Source organism: Simochromis diagramma, unplaced genomic scaffold, assembly GCF_900408965.1.
Source record: "Simochromis diagramma unplaced genomic scaffold, fSimDia1.1 OVJJ01000343.1, whole genome shotgun sequence".
Taxonomy (NCBI): Eukaryota; Metazoa; Chordata; class Actinopteri; order Cichliformes; family Cichlidae; genus Simochromis; species Simochromis diagramma.
Genome location: NW_024386831.1, coordinates 3,048,653 through 3,064,744, shown reverse-complemented (window position 1 = coordinate 3,064,744; position 16,092 = coordinate 3,048,653). Strand labels below are relative to the sequence as shown.

The following is a 16,092-nucleotide window of genomic DNA, read 5'->3' as shown; positions in this document are numbered from 1 at the left end:
TAAATTAAGCTTGGTGAATATTTAGTAGGAGGGTTATGTGATCTTTAAAAATGTCAGGTGTCTACTTCTCCTTTTTTGGAAACCAGACTGTGTAAAGTTCACTTATGAAAGACACAAACAAGAAGCAAGTTACATGCATACATGTGCATGTGCCTTCTTGCTCTGCTTTATCTTCAAAGCAATGACAGTCAAATAAAGAAATGCTTGGAAAAACACTGACGTGCACCTACTAGGAAATGTAAGCACACGCCATGTTTTTAACACTTGATTTCTTAGTTCTTCTTATTTCTACACCACTGAAAAGAACACTAATAACAGATGTAGCCGGTAGACTATATATATTGTCCCCGTCTCCAACTGATTCAGCTCCACTGTCACAACAGACATGGGAAATCTTTCACAGCTCCTACAGTGCGACGCATCTGTCCACCAGAGAAACATCCGTCCTATCATCTGACATTTACTTTGGTGATTTTGAGATATTTGACTTTCCCTATATCAGTAGCCGTGTATTTACATGTCTACAGTAAAGCTGATACCTTCTATGGCACTGGACGGTGCGTTCCTGTACCTGTACTTCACAAATGTAGTACTAAATAAATACAACAAAAGACTTATAAGTAGTAACCCTTTCTTAGTAAGTGATAGTAATACAGAAACTGAGTTTCATCTGTAAATATCTGACTGTATAGTGTCAGGTACAGCTCCCAGGTGTCATATACAGCAGGTGCACTCTCTGGCGGACTCACCTGCCCAGCTCCCCGGTGATCTCGTACACACTCTCCAGCGGCTCCGTGCTGATCGGAGTCTGAATCTCGCCGAGCAGTCCGGCGGAGAGTCCGCTACGACTGTCCAGCCGCCTCCGAGACATCTTCCTCTCCTCCTCGGTGCTGCTTCCCGGCTGAAAACGGTGCCAAACGCCGAGCAGAAGTGAGAGAAACGGTGAAAATGAGCTAAACTAACGTTACCACTGCTCGTTTCGCCGTAGTTACATGTTAATGTTAGCTCAGCCGGTCACCGCGCGCCGCTCCAGCTCCCCGGCTAGCTCAACTGTCGCTAAATTAGCTCGACGGCACTTAAAAAGTTACTTAAACCGATTTTCCTCAGCTCAAGAAAAGCGAAGCTTGGGTCTATAAAGTCCGCACTCATGGGCTTTTAACACAAAACCTATCCGAGATACCGCTGCGGTCGGCTGTTAGTCCGCTCATTGAGTTTGTCCGCACAGTTTGCGATCATTTTCACATCCCTGTTTGACACCGTCGTCGACGCGTCAGTGCGCATGCGCACTGCTTTTGCGTTCAGTTGAAAGGTTTGAATTTGGACACGGCCGAGATATGGCAGCCTATTCATGTCATTAAAGGAGCGGGTTCGAAGTTCAGAAAACACATAAATGAATAAAAAAAATAAATAATGAATCTTAATACTCAAAAGTTGGACTGTCAAAGTCCAACTTATGAGAGTTAATTTAATTTACAATATTTGTGAAATAACAAGCTTAATGTTTGTTTGTTTTTTATTATAAATATAAGACATATGGTATATATGTGTGATATGATTTTTCAGTTTTACAATAATTTTATTATAATAGCACTTCATCACCTTGACATACTATCTAATAATGGTGACTTATTGTAATTATAGATGGAAAATGCCAATCATGAAATAGAAAATGCATATCTAGGTCTTGCACATATGAACTCAGTTTTCAAGATTTTAAATCTCTTAGCTCGTGTGTCTTTAAAAACACTAAAAAACTTATTTCAAAAATACATTTGTAAGATGAAAAGTTTAAATTATATCAATGGAAATTTAGATTTGATATCTCACAAATTTGACAAAATATTCTGCAAAATTATCAGAACTTATATATAAGTTTTTAAAATTTATTTATTTTTGCCATTTCATCTAGTGTTTCTCTTTCTCGCACAAGGTTGCTTCCACATAAAACCATCCACTGTGTATGTACAATGTGTACCTTTATTAACAATGATCTAAGCTTAACACAGCCCTCAGCATCTAAACCAAATTTTCATTACTGCATGCATTCAAATCTGATATCTTTAAATATCTGCATCATTAATATATTAATGTAGCTTCACTTATTCTTTTTCCTTTTGTTACTTGGACAGAAACCTCAGGTTTAGTAGAGGAGTGTTTAATCAGGGTGAGGCCTCCTTCATGATATACTTTGGTACCATTAACACAGTTTGTTGTTGACATACAGTGGCTTGCAAAAGTATTTGGCCCCCTTGAATTTTCCCACACTTTGTCACATTACAGCGACAAACATGGATCAATTTTATTGGAATTCCATGTGAAAGACCAATACAAAGTGGTGTACACGTGAGAAGTGGAACGAAAATCATATATGATTCCAAACATTTTTTACAAATAAATAACCGAAAAGTGGGGTGTGCGTAATTATTCAGCCCCCTTTGGTCTGAGTGCAGTCAGTTGCCCATAGACATTCCCTGATGAGTGCTAATGACTAAATAGAGTGCAGCTGTGTGTAATCTAATGTCAGTACATACAGCTGCTCTGTGACAGCCTCAGTGGTTGTCTAAGAGAATATTGGGAGCAACAACACCATGAAGTCCAAAGAACACACCAGACAGGTCAGGGATAAAGTTATTGAGAAATTTAAAGCAGGCTTAGGCTACAAAAAGATTTCCCAAGCCTCGAACATCCCACGGAGCACTGTTCAAGCGATCATTCAAAAATGGAAGGAGTATGGCACAACTGTAAACCTACCAAGACAAGGCCGTCCACCTAAACTCACAGGCCGAACAAAGAGAGCGCTGATCAGAAATGCAGCCAAGAGGCCCATGGTGACTCTGGACGAGCTGCAGAGATCTACAGCTCAGGTGGGGGATTCTGTCCATAGGACAACTATTAGTCGTGCACTGCGCAAAGTTGGCCTTTATGGAAGAGTGGCAAGAAGAAAGCCATTGTTAACAGAAAACCATAAGAAGTCCCGTTTGCAGTTTGCCACAAGCCACGTGGGGGACACAGCAAACATGTGGAAGATGGTGCTCTGGTCAGATGAGACCAAAATTGAATTTTTTGGCCAAAATGCAAAACACTATGTGTGGCGGAAAACTAACACTGCACATCACTCTGAACACACCATCCCCACTGTCAAATATGGTGGTGGCAGCATCATGCTCTGGGGGTGCTTCTCTTCAGCAGGGACAGGGAAGCTGGTCAGAGTTGATGGGAAGATGGATGGAGCCAAATACAGGGCAATCTTGGAAGAAATGTGTAATAATGTGTATGTGTTAGTCCCCATAGGGAAATAGTTCCTCTGCATTTAACCCATTCGCCCAGTGAAGCAGTGGGCAGCCACCAATGCAGCGCCCGGGGAGCAGTGTGTAGGGACGGTACCTTGCTCAGGGGTACCTCAGGGTAGCCGTTCAGTGGAGTTGAACCCCCCCCGACCTTCCGATCATGGGGCCACCACTCTACCTACTGAGCTATCCCTGCCTACTAAACCTCTTGGAGTCTGCAAAAGACTTGAGACTGGGGTGCAGGTTCACCTTCCAGCAGGACAACGACCCTGAACATAAAGCCTGGGCAACAATGGAATGGTTTATCACAAAACATAGACAAGGTCTAAATCCAATCGAGAATCTGTGGCAAGATCTGAAAACTGCTGTTCACAAACGCTGTCCATCTAATTTGACTGAGCTGGAGCTGTTTTGCAAAGAACAATAGGCAAGGATTTCAGTGTCTAGATGTGCAAAGCTGGTAGAGACATACCCTAAAAGACTGGCAGCTGTAATTGCCGCAAAAGGTGGTTCTAAAAATATTGACTCAGGGGGCTGAATAATTACGCACACCCCACTTTTCAGTTATTTATTTGTATAAAAAAAAATGTTTGGAATCATGTATGATTTTTGTTCCACTTCTCACGTGTACACCACTTTGTGTTGGTCTTTCACATAGAATTCCAATAAAATGTATTCATTTTTGTGGCTGTAATGTGACAAAATGTGGAAAAGTTCAAGGGGGCCAAATACTTTTGCAAGCCACTGTATATTAGATAACTTTAGTAAAAGATAAGTAAGATCGTGAATCATTCATAAAAATTTTCCATTTGTTCTTTTATTACAATCATTGGAGTGAAATGGACACACACACACATACAGGAGCTTTGCATAGAGTGGAATTCTGAAAACTGGAGCCGGGTCCTGTCAGATGTACACAGAAAGACGAGCGGTGCAGCAGTCTTCATCTGCACCTGAAAAGCCTCAAAGTGATGGTGAACCGAAACTGACCCAACCGGGTGAATATCCTAACGTGAAGCGTCGCTGCCCATGCCACAAATCTGCTCCTCAAGCAAACATGAGGTGATGCTCTGTGAGCCAGAAACAGCGGTGGGGAGGAGGGGGGAACGTGTGGTTGATCGACTGAAATAGAGAGCAGGCCTAATGGTTGACTTTGCAAGCCCCAAACCTTTGGTACATCCGGTGCAAAATATATATATTTAAACACACAACAGGACAGACATACATATACATTTATATACAAAGAGACAAACAGGACTGCACACATGGTACACATACATGTGCTCTCACAAAATCAAAAGCAGCCCTATTGATCCATTACCTGTTCAGCAATGAACCATGACCATCAGCCTGTGACTGAGACAGGCAGACACGCACGTGTGAAGTTTTCGAAGCATGCTGCCGAAATACTCGCCGTTCCACTGTCACGGAGAGAGCTAACAAACACCATCATCCTCCGCCTTGTTCCCACGAGCTAAAGGTACGACAGTGCCAGGTGAGCACAAGGGCGCACGCCTCAGGTGGAGCGCCACAACCGGAGCGCCACAACTGGAGTGGCACAATTTAACCAGCTCCCTCACCCCTTTGTCTGAATGTATAGCAATATCCTCATGCAAAAAAAGCTAGTAAGGACAGTGTGTTGCACTATTTCAGCATGCAATATCGAGCTATAACACAACGCCACCTAGGAGTTTCTACCAGGTCCAGCTCACGGAGCTGACCAGGAAGATCCTGCATGCATTATTAGGGCGGGGGTGGGCGAGAGGTGTGGGTAGGGAGGCGGGGCTGAGATACAAAAGTCTGCCCACACATGTCGCATCGCAGGTGGGGATCTCTACCACTATTCCAGCCCCTGTGGTCTAACTCCAACAGGACTCTGTACAGTAGGTGTAATCTTGCATGCACCCTGTAGAAAATGAGTTTGTGTGTGTGAGTGCACTCAATGTTCGATCACATGCTTCAGAGACAAAACTACTGTCTGGCATGGACTGTATGCAACAAGTTCTAAAGTACAAGGCCATCATCATCATCATAATCTACCCTGGTCAGGAAGCCACTCAGAGAGGACCAGACCACTGGTTGTTTGAGTTGAGTGGGACTTTGCTGCCCTCTGGTGTTGATATCTGATATTTTGTTTTAAAAACTGCAGCTCCTACAGTGAGACGCTTGGATCTGGTCACATGTTTGCAAAGAAATAAAACTTCATTCCCAAGAGGCACTAAAATAATCCCACCAATGCCTCATGGTACATCTAATAGCCATTCACTAGAGCGATGCATCAAAGCGGCCACTGCGTTGCTCAGGGGGAGTTGGACCTCAGATGCTGCACATCTATGAAAGCAAAGGTTTATATGCAACTTAAAAGCACCATAATGCAATTAATTTAAACAATTTTCAAGCAGTTTAGTTTTCTAAAAATACCAGAAATTTATTTTTGATACTTAAAATGTGGATTTTTATTCCTAAATCCTTCTTTTACTTTAGCAGTAACAGTAGTAATTGCTATACATGATGTTTAAAATCGTGGATCTGCTTTTTGTGATGATTAGTTAAGTGTAAAATGTAAAAAGTGATGGGTATATGCCATTATTTTGACCTTCCACTGTCCTGTCAAAGTCTGAGTTGAACTGAGAGCTGCAAAGAAAACATTTTGTCTTCTCCTCACAACTGCACTCCATCAGTGACTTCTATTTTATCATTTTGGGGATCTTTTTGGTCTAACCATGAAAAGTGTTACATGAGTGAAATATATATATATTTTTAACGGCATAAAATTTGATATGATTGTAATTTTCTCCTCCTAATTACTGCATTGTGATGTTTTGCAGTGACTAATGTTAGTGCATGGCTAACAGACTGAGATGTCCTTCTGCATAAAAAATGATTTAAAAAGATAAATATTTAAGTTAAAACACTTTAAAATATGCATCCTTGGTAAATGAAAGAATATAGATGCGATAAACACAAATAAAGCCATTAAAAACCATAAAAATGAGCCCAATGATCAGTTTAATCAAGGAATTGGGTTATTTTTGAGGGTTGTTATCAGTAAAATGTTTTCCTCCCAGGAAATGTTACGACCTGTGACCTAGTTTGGCATTTCTTTCATTTGAGCCCTGATCCCCCGAGCAAGCTGGCAGCACCATAGATGCATCTCATGAGCCATCATTGCATTTCTAAATCATCAGTGCTTAAACAAACCAAGTCACGCTTATGTTGAAACCTTTCAACTTCTGTTTCCTGCTCGAGGTTCATACATTCAGTCACTGGTTTGGTACATTCATCACTTTCACTGGCTGGGGAGGACTTTGTGTGTTATGTCAGAAAGTGCCTCTATTGCTCATGAGAAATGTGTTGTAAGACAGGAACCTTGCGCTTCTGTTGAAACCGTTCATGTGTCACATGGGTTTTTTTTATGTTTTTGGGCTGTGGTGTCGCAGTAACTGAAGGTAACAGTCCTGACCTCAAACCTGCCGTCATTACCACAATGTGTCACTGACGCTGCGCACAAGCACCGCCGATGACCTGCGACTCCATGTCCAGCTCATTCGGGGTTCTAAACTGTGAGAACAGGTGTGTTTTCAGTGTGTATTTGTGCACACCAGTGTGTCCCCTCTCTTCGAACAAGCAGCCAGCGTTCGGTTTAAAGACTAAAATGTCACTTCTTCCCGCGCCGATGAAGACTCTCGGGGGAAACACTGGTTTGCACTCATAATACAAAGACAATGCTTAAGTGTGTATTTGTGCAAAGGTGATTGGTGTGTCTTATAGTTCATATCACTGCAGCCCCGGAGCGGGACGGGCACAGTTTTGAGGTCCAGAGAAGGGAAAAGGAACTCAGTGGGTTTTTGGAGCAGCTGTCTCTGAGGAGGTGGAGGAGGAGGAGGTGCTAGAAATCCAGTAACCAAGGCCATTAACTAAAGAGATAAAGCACACATGTGGCTCAGTGAACAAAGGTTACCATGAAAACAAGAAATTGTACTGTACAGCTTTTCAACCCGTCCTCCGATTCTCCGTCTTTTGTCCTGAAGCTGTCGGAGGTGGAGAATCAGAGCAAAGCCGGCGTGCCGAGTGATGTAAAGCCAGTCGGAAAAAACAGCAGCGTCATCCAGGGAGGGGAAGGGAGGGGGGTTTAGTTGCCTTTTGAGGATATTAGTTTTATTTTTAATGCCTCTAAGTGAGGAACACAGATTTCCAGATGGTTCTCTCTCCTGGGTGTCGGCCAATTTGAGGTTACTCCAAGCCGAACGTGCTCGTTTCCTCGACAGCGGTTACCAGCTTCTCGTAGAGCATGGAGAAGGACGGGTAGGGCGGGAGGTCCAGACGATTAAAGCAAGTGTGAGCCCTGTGGAAACACAGCGAGACCTTATGAAACAGATGAGGAGATGAGTCATCTGTTAGATTTTTCTTCTGCTTTTGTTCCTGTCAAATAATACACCCAAAAAGAAAAATGCTGCACTTATACCCTACAGAGCTGCAGGTATGCTGCGTCTTTATTAGTCACTTGTATTTATAGAGAACATTTAGAAATAGCAATAGAGTTGACCTTAAGTGCTTTGCATTCAAAGCAGATGGATTAATAATAGAAACAGTTTAAAAAACATACAAAAAAAACAACATTTAAATAATGAATTAAAACGCTGTGAATGAACGTCAAAATCAGAATATGATCTTTGATCAGAAACAGTATTGCTTATTTTTTTTAAAAAACACTTCACTTAAAAAATATATATTTTTAACAATATTAATATTTTATTTGTCTTAGAAACAAACCAAAAAAAATGTATGTAAATTGTTATTATATAAAATGTGACATAAATTGATGGTTCTGTTTTTTTATGTTTGCATCTATGTTTTTTAACATTTGTAATGAGCCCCTAAACATTTATTTTTTGTTACATTTTCCATTTTTTTAGTCTAATGATGTCAGTATGTATGCAAAAGCCAGGAGAAAATAATAGAAAAAATAAACAAATAAAAATTAATTAATTAATTAATTAATTAATGTGATAAAAATAAAATAAAATAAATAAAAAGGCATTAAAAAGGTAGGTAAATGTCATACGTATTATATCAAATTTGTATGATAATTAATTTGATATCCTATTATATCAAATTAAGAAAGACGCAAATGAATACAGAAATATAAATTTGTCTCAAATTTTATGTCATTATTTTATGTATTTTCAGTGATTTAATGGCAGTTAAATTTTCTTTTAAGTTAAGTTTAAATTAAGTTTTCTTTTGAGTTATTTGTTTACTAGATATTTGTTTGAAATTGTCGGTTTTGGTCCCCTATAGGGAAACACATAAATAAATCCACTAAAATTCTTAAGTGTGTTTACGCCCTAAAATTGTGTCCTATCTCTCCCATCATATTTTACAAAAAAAGTAACAGAGGTGACGTATATGAAGCCTTAACAACCTAAACAGCCCGTTAAAGCCCTTATTCATACCTGTTTGATCAGCTTTCATATTTATGGACATTTTATTTTGAAAAGATTCACTCTACAATGTCTCTGTTATTATTCATTTTTGTATAGTCCCTAAAAGGTGAGGTTACCTGGGTAAGGAGGTGATTTTCCCCCACTTCTCCACGCAGAATCGGCGAGGTCCGTTACTTCCTCGTAGTGAGGCAAAGCCCTCATAGGGAATGCTGGAGGTGCCCGTCACAAACTGAGGAGAGAAGAGAGTCAAGAAAAGGATGAAATGTAGTCAGTGTTCAGGCCATAAAAAGTCTGGGTTATTTCACTTACTCTCAGGTTCTTTGTTTCAGTGTTAAATAAATCAGAAAACTGAATACACCTTGTTTAAATAAATGGGACATTCCTGCAGAATTAGAAACATATTAAAAAATGTAATTGCAGGCGGTGTCCACACGGGGGCATCCTGTGTGCGTGCGCTCCCCCTCGTGCCCTACCTGCAGCAGCCTCAGCCTCTGCTCGTTGTTGAATCTTTCCACAGCCGCCCAGAACCAGCGAATCACTATGTGGTTGTCATGGTAACCTGTGGGGAGATAAGACAGCGATGGTGCATGAGTCAGACGAATAACAAATAATAAGGGCGTCCGTCCCCCTGTTCCTGAGGTTTGTAAGCTGGCTCTGCTGCTTAATGTTTGATGGACACAGCGGTTTGGTGCGTCTCAGTCGATTCGTCCATTAAAAGCGTCCTGACACTGAGTCATGGCCGATTGTCAGCTCGAGTTTTGTTCTGTCTCTCAGCTGCTGGCGGCTTTTCAACTTTGCTGGCCAGAACCCTAAAAAGCCTTTTAATGTGATGGCTTTGGACACCGGCACCTGCAGCCTGACTGTACACCGCATACGCTGTAATAACTCCAAAGGTTTGAAGCTTATTGCAGAGTAACCTTAAGTGAAGTCCAGTACAGCTGTTACCCTGCAAATTTAATCACTTGTTCACAGGAGAATTATTATATATTGTGAAAAACAACTTAATTAATTTCAGGTAAGGCTTCAGTCTTTTCAGATTAATTAAAGGGGCTTTGTTCAGTTCATTTCAAACTTCAAAATTTTATTCTAGGGTAGCTTTGTATGGTTTTCTGTTCAAATTAATCCTTCCTTATCTTAAGTTGGGCACTGGTGCAGTCATATAAAGACCAAAACAAACTTCTTCCTCTTCAAAGTCAGTTGACGCTGAGGCCAGTCAGAGGCTTCAGCTATCGACCCCTCCCTGAGCCTGGTTCTTTGGAGGTTTCTTCCTATTAAAATTGAGTTTTTCCTTCCTACTGTCACTGGGGTCTGATCGTTCGGGTTTTCTCTAATATTTTCTAATATTGTAGGGTTGTTACCTTTCAACATAAAACCCTTTTAAGGTGGCTGTCTTGTATTTGTAAGGCGACAAGAGAGCAGCAGTGTACTGGTTGCTCACAGCGGAGCTAAATTAGCAACAAAGCATGAACAGTTTGGAGATATTATAAACTTGTTGCAAAAGTTTTTCAGTACACTCACTATAACATAAAGGTCTGTCATGTGTCTGTGCCACTTAACTCATTTTATTCCATTTTCAAGCATAATTTCACTAATAAATATAATTTCTATGCATTTGCAAATGTTTATATATGTTTTTCAGTTTTTAAGCTGACACGGATGCTTACATACACATACAAGAATAATTCTCATGAATACAGCTGGTCTTGGATCAGTATTTGATATCCGTAGACACCCAAAGCCAAGGTGTCAGTATCAGAAACAAAATAGGTAGGACTGCTTGTGTCCCTCAAACAGTAGAAAGAAAAACTGAATTACAACCACCTTCATTTTAGGGGCTAGAGACATTTAAACAAATGCACCTATTTGAACTTTCTTCGGGGTGAAGATGGATTTTTTTTATGGTTTTTATTAGTAGTGTGTAGTCTTATTTCCTTGCATCTCCCCGAGTGTTAAAATCGCTGGACCAGTTGAGATGAATGAATAAGGAAATACTTCTCAGAGCAGAGGTTTAGTGGCTGTGGCACACTTGTGAATGAACATGTTGCAGGACCGGAGGCGGGGCATGCATTAGGCTAAGCTGTCAGTACGTTCCTCCACCCCCCCTTTCCATACCTCCTCTGTACTCTGTGTTGTTCCTCCAGTCTGCCAGGTCGATCTCTGCGGTGCCTGCAATAACCAGCTCCAGCTCCCTGGCATCAAACACCGACACCAGCCGCACATCCACCACCTAACAAACCAAACCACACACACAAACATTGGTGAAAACACGGTACAGCCTATTTATTTATCTATCACAATTTATTTATCACAGTCCTCCCACCTACATCAGACTGCTGGCGGAAGATCCTTTTTGTGCAGTGACACATCACTGTGGGAAAAGTTTCCATCAGTTTGTTTACAGTAAATTCTGGATTTAGAAAATGTCTGTCGACTTGCCAGGGGAGGGATTAAAGCAGCGGGTTTGGGCTTATACTGTTTATTTAAAAAAGGGGGGAAAAAACTGACATAAAAAGACATTACAACCCACTCCTCATCACTCTGTCTTCTCTTTGTATGACAGCAGGCTATCAGATCTATTTTCCTGGAGTGTTAAAGGGACAGCTACATATTCTTCCTTTGGCCTGCAGCGCTGTTTATCCATCTAAATTGTTCTGGCGTTGACTGCCAAGTTTTGGAGACATCTGCCTTCTCTTGAATGTAATAAATGGTAGAAGTTACATTATGGTACCAAAAAAATCCATTTTAATAACTCAGCAGCTATGTTTCTGTCCAGAAATAATGACCTGGTTACTCAAAAAATAAAAAATAAAAGTCTACAAACTGTTGAGAGCAGCTTTGTGCAGGAACTATTTTCTTTCTTCTGTCTACATCCGCCAAGCAAAAGAAGAGTGCAGCTATCTGATAATACAGCTCAGCCGAGGAGCAACTCCATTAATGTTTCATGTTCTGTCACGTTGTCAGTAGTCACACGGGGTGACCAGGTGGGCAGCATTTTTATCTCTTGTCTCCCTGTCCCACATTTTGATTGGCTCTGGTTCTGACCCTCTTCTTAAAGTCTCATTCATTAAAAGCTTTTAATGAAAGGCTGTCACGTTTGATCTCCGCAGGTTAACAAATCGCCTTCTGTCACTAGTGATCAGTGATCACAAAGACACAAAGCTATGCAGATTTTTGTAGAAAATGATCACAAATAAAAGGAAAAGTGGTCATAACATAGACCCTTTTCTTATTTTTATCTCCAGAAGCATGGAGCTGATGGATCCTCACTGAAACCCAAACAACTCTAGGCAAAAAAGCAGCTGAAACAACAGTTTTAAAGGTATTTGAGGCATAAAGGAGAATACAAACATAGACTAAATTTCAGCACCTTTTCACACATTCAGAAGACATGCCCTTCATATGCTGAATGCCTCTCAGGATCAGTACACTTACTGTTTGTCCCACATTAAGTTTGTTGTTACCCAAGTAGCGCATCCACTTGTTATGGGTGGATTTTCTAAAGTAAATGTACAGCTGATGATTTCTGGAAAGAGACTTAATATTTATTGAAGCGGCCAGTGAGTGTTTACATAAAGTGCCTAATGTAATCTAACATAATCTAAGTACTCATTGTGCAGAATCATATTACTGGGGCATAACCAATGCAGAATTATATATGAGTTATATATGAGTAGGCTTATATTAAAAATCTACAAAATAAGAAGCAGTGGAGCCTTAAAAATACTTGGTCTGGAGTAAAAAGTACAAATACTGCATCCAAAATATAGTTGAGTAGAAGTAGAAAGTAGCAGAGTATAGAAATACTTGTGAGAAAAATATGTAAGTTACATTACACCACTGCTGCTATCCATGCTCTCATAAAATAATAAGATTAACAACACTCTGACAACCCCTCTAGATAAAACAGGCGAGATGGATAACTAAAACCTTAACACACCAGCACTTTAACTAGAAAGCATTCTCGGCTTTGTCAATATTTCAAAGGATTTTGAGTACAGGTTTAGCTGCCATTACTGCACCACAACAGGTACCTCCAGGTAATCTTTTTCATTGAATTACTTTAATGCCCATAATGACAAGAGAGCTAACATCACAGACATGTAATAAAGAGTTAGCACATCACAGTGTAGATCGCTTAAATGCTAACTTGTCATTTGCTCCTTTGGCATTATCGTGAGCATATCTAGCCCTTCAACTTGAAGCTGCATCATCGTGCACTGCTGCAAATGCCAGATGTCCATTTGGGTTAGCACTGGTTCAAAAAGAAAGAGGATTTTCAGCCAGCTACTGCAATGACGCAGCCATACTGCATCACCGGTATTGATCGATGGGGTTGATAATACCTATTATGTGCTATAAAGGAGAAAATTGTACTTATTGTTATTTTAACTGGGGCTCATGGCATCAATAAAGCACAAGCATTTTTCAAGTCAGTACTTAAAATTATGTTCAGGTACCAATAAAAACATTAAATCAGTCCCCTTGCTCATACGGGCCATCTAAAGTCTCAGTCGTGAGCACTTTAAGATAAAAAGAAGCCATTTCACATTTAAAATGGACCTTTTATGCTTTCCCTTATGTTATTCATATACATACATATAGGGAGTGCAGAATTATTAGGCAAGTTGTATTTTTGAGGAATAATTTTATTATTGAACAACAACCATGTTCTCAATGAACCCAAAAAACTCATTAATATCAAAGCTGAATGTTTCTGGAAGTAGTTTTTAGTTTGTTTTTAGTTTTAGCTATTTTAGGGGGATATCTGTGTGTGCAGGTGACTATTACTGTGCATAATTATTAGGCAACTTAACAAAAAACAAATATATACCCATTTCAATTATTTATTTTTACCAGTGAAACCAATATAACATCTCCACATTCACAAATATACATTTCTGACATTCAAAAACAAAACAAAAACAAATCAGTGACCAATATAGCCACCTTTCTTTGCAAGGACACTCAAAAGCCTGCCATCCATGGATTCTGTCAGTGTTTTGATCTGTTCACCATCAACATTGCGTGCAGCAGCAACCACAGCCTCCCAGACACTGTTCAGAGAGGTGTACTGTTTTCCCTCCTTGTAAATCTCACATTTGATGATGGACCACAGGTTCTCAATGGGGTTCAGATCAGGTGAACAAGGTGGCCATGTCATTAGTTTTTCTTCTTTTATACCCTTTCTTGCCAGCCACGCTGTGGAGTACTTGGACGCGTGTGATGGAGCATTGTCCTGCATGAAAATCATGTTTTTCTTGAAGGATGCAGACTTCTTCCTGTACCACTGCTTGATGAAGGTGTCTTCCAGAAACTGGCAGTAGGACTGGGAGTTGAGCTTGACTCCATCCTCAACCCAAAAAGGCCCCACAAGCTCATCTTTGATGATACCAGCCCAAACCAGTACTCCACCTCCACCTTGTCTGAGTCGGACTGGAGCTCTCTGCCCTTTACCATCCAGCCACGGGCCCATCCATCTGGCCCATCAAGACTCACTCTCATTTCATCAGTCCATAAAACCTTAGAAAAACCAGTCTTGAGATATTTCTTGGCCCAGTCTTGACGTTTCAGCTTGTGTGTCTTGTTCAGTGGTGGTCGTCTTTCAGCCTTTCTTACCTTGGCCATGTCTCTGAGTATTGCACACCTTGTGCTTTTGGGCACTCCAGTGATGTTGCAGCTCTGAAATATGGCCAAACTGGTAGCAAGTGGCATCTTGGCAGCTGCACGCTTGACTTTTCTCAGTTCATGGGCAGTTATTTGGCGCCTTGGTTTTTCCACACGCTTCTTGCGACCCAGTTGACTATTTTGAATGAAACGCTTGATTGTTCGATGATCACGCTTCAGAAGCTTTGCAATTTTGAGACTGCTGCATCCCTCTGCAAGATATCTCACTATTTTTTGACTTTTCTGAGCCTGTCAAGTCCTTCTTTTGACCCATTTTGCCAAAGGAAAGGACGTTGCCTAATAATTATGCACACCTGATATAGGGTGTTGATGTCATTAGACCACACCCCTTCTCATTACAGAGATGCACATCACCTAATATGCTTAATTGGTAGTAGGCTTTCGAGCCTATACAGCTTGGAGTAAGACAACATGCATGAAGAGGATGATGTGGACAAAATACTCATTTGCCTAATAATTCTGCACTCCCTGTATACATGTTCTTAATCCCTGTGAACCAGAAGCTGAAAGTTAAAACAGAACTAAACACTCTTTTTTATTATTTTTGGATCTCTATGTTGTCACAAAAAGGGGATATCCTTATATGGGTAGTTTAGAGTGCAAAAGCTCCTCCCAGCTAATTCAAACATTCTGCATGCGAGGAGCAGCCAATCAGAAGAATGGGGAGGAGCTAAAACTGCTTCTTTTAGCCAGAAGATGAACTGATTGACCAAGCAAAGATGGAACTAAGCATGATAGATCCCCTTTTAATCACACAATTGTAGACTAAAAACAACAATATTTATACAGAAAATGGCCAAAAAAAGCTGTAGATAAATTAATAATTAGTTTCTCTAATCAAATACAGATATAGATATGGCTGACCATCATAAACTTATAAACTACCTTGAATGGTGTTTTGGTACTAGGGATGCAAGACTTGCTTTGTCCTCCCCCTACATCCTCAGACTCTCTGGCATCCCCCAGGGCTCAATCCTGGGTGCCATTTTTGTTCTTTATCTGTATGCTTCCACTCAGATAATCCATAAATATAATTTGAATTTCAACTGTTAAGCAGCTGACGAATCTTTAAATCTGATCCAGAAATTTTCAGGCCTATACCCTTGGAAATTTGTCCTCCCACATGAGGAATTCTCTGTACTTTTGTTGTGAAAGATGCCACACAAATAAAGTTGTATTTATTTATTTAGTTATGCATTTATTTGAGGCCTTTAGTTGGATTTTGGGGATGCCCCTAAAACCCCTTTGAGGATTTTAGCATTGTTTATCTTGTCTTTTTGACACCTCTAACATTTGTGACACCGGCACTGTACCTCGTAGAAGCCTCGGACCAGGCTCTCTGTCTGCTGGGCCACGCCTCTCTCGATGCGCCATTTGACCATTCGCTCAATATACTCCTTCTTGTTCTTTTCTGACACAGGGATGCCAGCCCCACCCGGCTTAAGCTCTCGCTCTGTGATCTGCAGAATTACAGAGGAATAACACATAAAATTTGCGGTCTGCTTTTCTTGTTCCAGGGCGCCACCACAGACTGAAGACGCACCTGTCCAAAGACCTCCTCGTTCACAGTGAAGGTGAGGTCCAGCATGTCTTCGATGTCATTGTCCTTCATCCACTGCAGACTCTGATGGAACTCCTCATCCAGGAACTCCAGATCACTCAGGTCACACGGG

The 16,092-nt window shown here is 40.7% G+C and overlaps 2 protein-coding genes and 1 long non-coding RNA gene across 8 annotated transcripts in view; 1 reads left to right on the top strand and 2 right to left on the bottom strand.

The window, feature by feature from the left end:
- Positions 1 to 1,285, bottom strand: part of stk17b (serine/threonine kinase 17b (apoptosis-inducing)) — a 16,584-nt gene extending 15,299 nt beyond the window's left edge. The window contains exon 1 of the mRNA XM_040027488.1: positions 750 to 1,285. Within this exon, the coding sequence (XP_039883422.1) occupies positions 750 to 871 (122 nt within the window). The 5' untranslated portion in view covers positions 872 to 1,285. The remainder of the gene's footprint in view (positions 1 to 749) is intronic.
- The window catches only part of LOC120730903, a 16,225-nt gene extending 145 nt beyond the window's left edge, over positions 1 to 16,080 (top strand). Inside the window, exons 2-3 of the long non-coding RNA XR_005695239.1 lie at positions 244 to 253; positions 16,065 to 16,080. This is a non-coding gene — a long non-coding RNA (uncharacterized LOC120730903). The remainder of the gene's footprint in view (positions 1 to 243; positions 254 to 16,064) is intronic.
- hecw2a (HECT, C2 and WW domain containing E3 ubiquitin protein ligase 2a) overlaps positions 4,083 to 16,092 on the bottom strand; it is a 46,800-nt gene continuing 34,790 nt past the window's right edge. For all 6 annotated transcript variants that reach the window (XM_040027476.1, XM_040027480.1, XM_040027481.1 and 3 more), the window contains 6 exons: positions 15,963 to 16,092; positions 15,733 to 15,879; positions 10,847 to 10,961; positions 9,208 to 9,293; positions 8,851 to 8,963; positions 4,083 to 7,632 (listed from right to left, as the gene is read on the bottom strand). In XM_040027476.1, coding sequence (XP_039883410.1) covers positions 7,521 to 7,632; positions 8,851 to 8,963; positions 9,208 to 9,293; positions 10,847 to 10,961; positions 15,733 to 15,879; positions 15,963 to 16,092 — 703 coding nt within the window. In that variant the 3' untranslated portion in view covers positions 4,083 to 7,520. The remainder of the gene's footprint in view (positions 7,633 to 8,850; positions 8,964 to 9,207; positions 9,294 to 10,846; positions 10,962 to 15,732; positions 15,880 to 15,962) is intronic.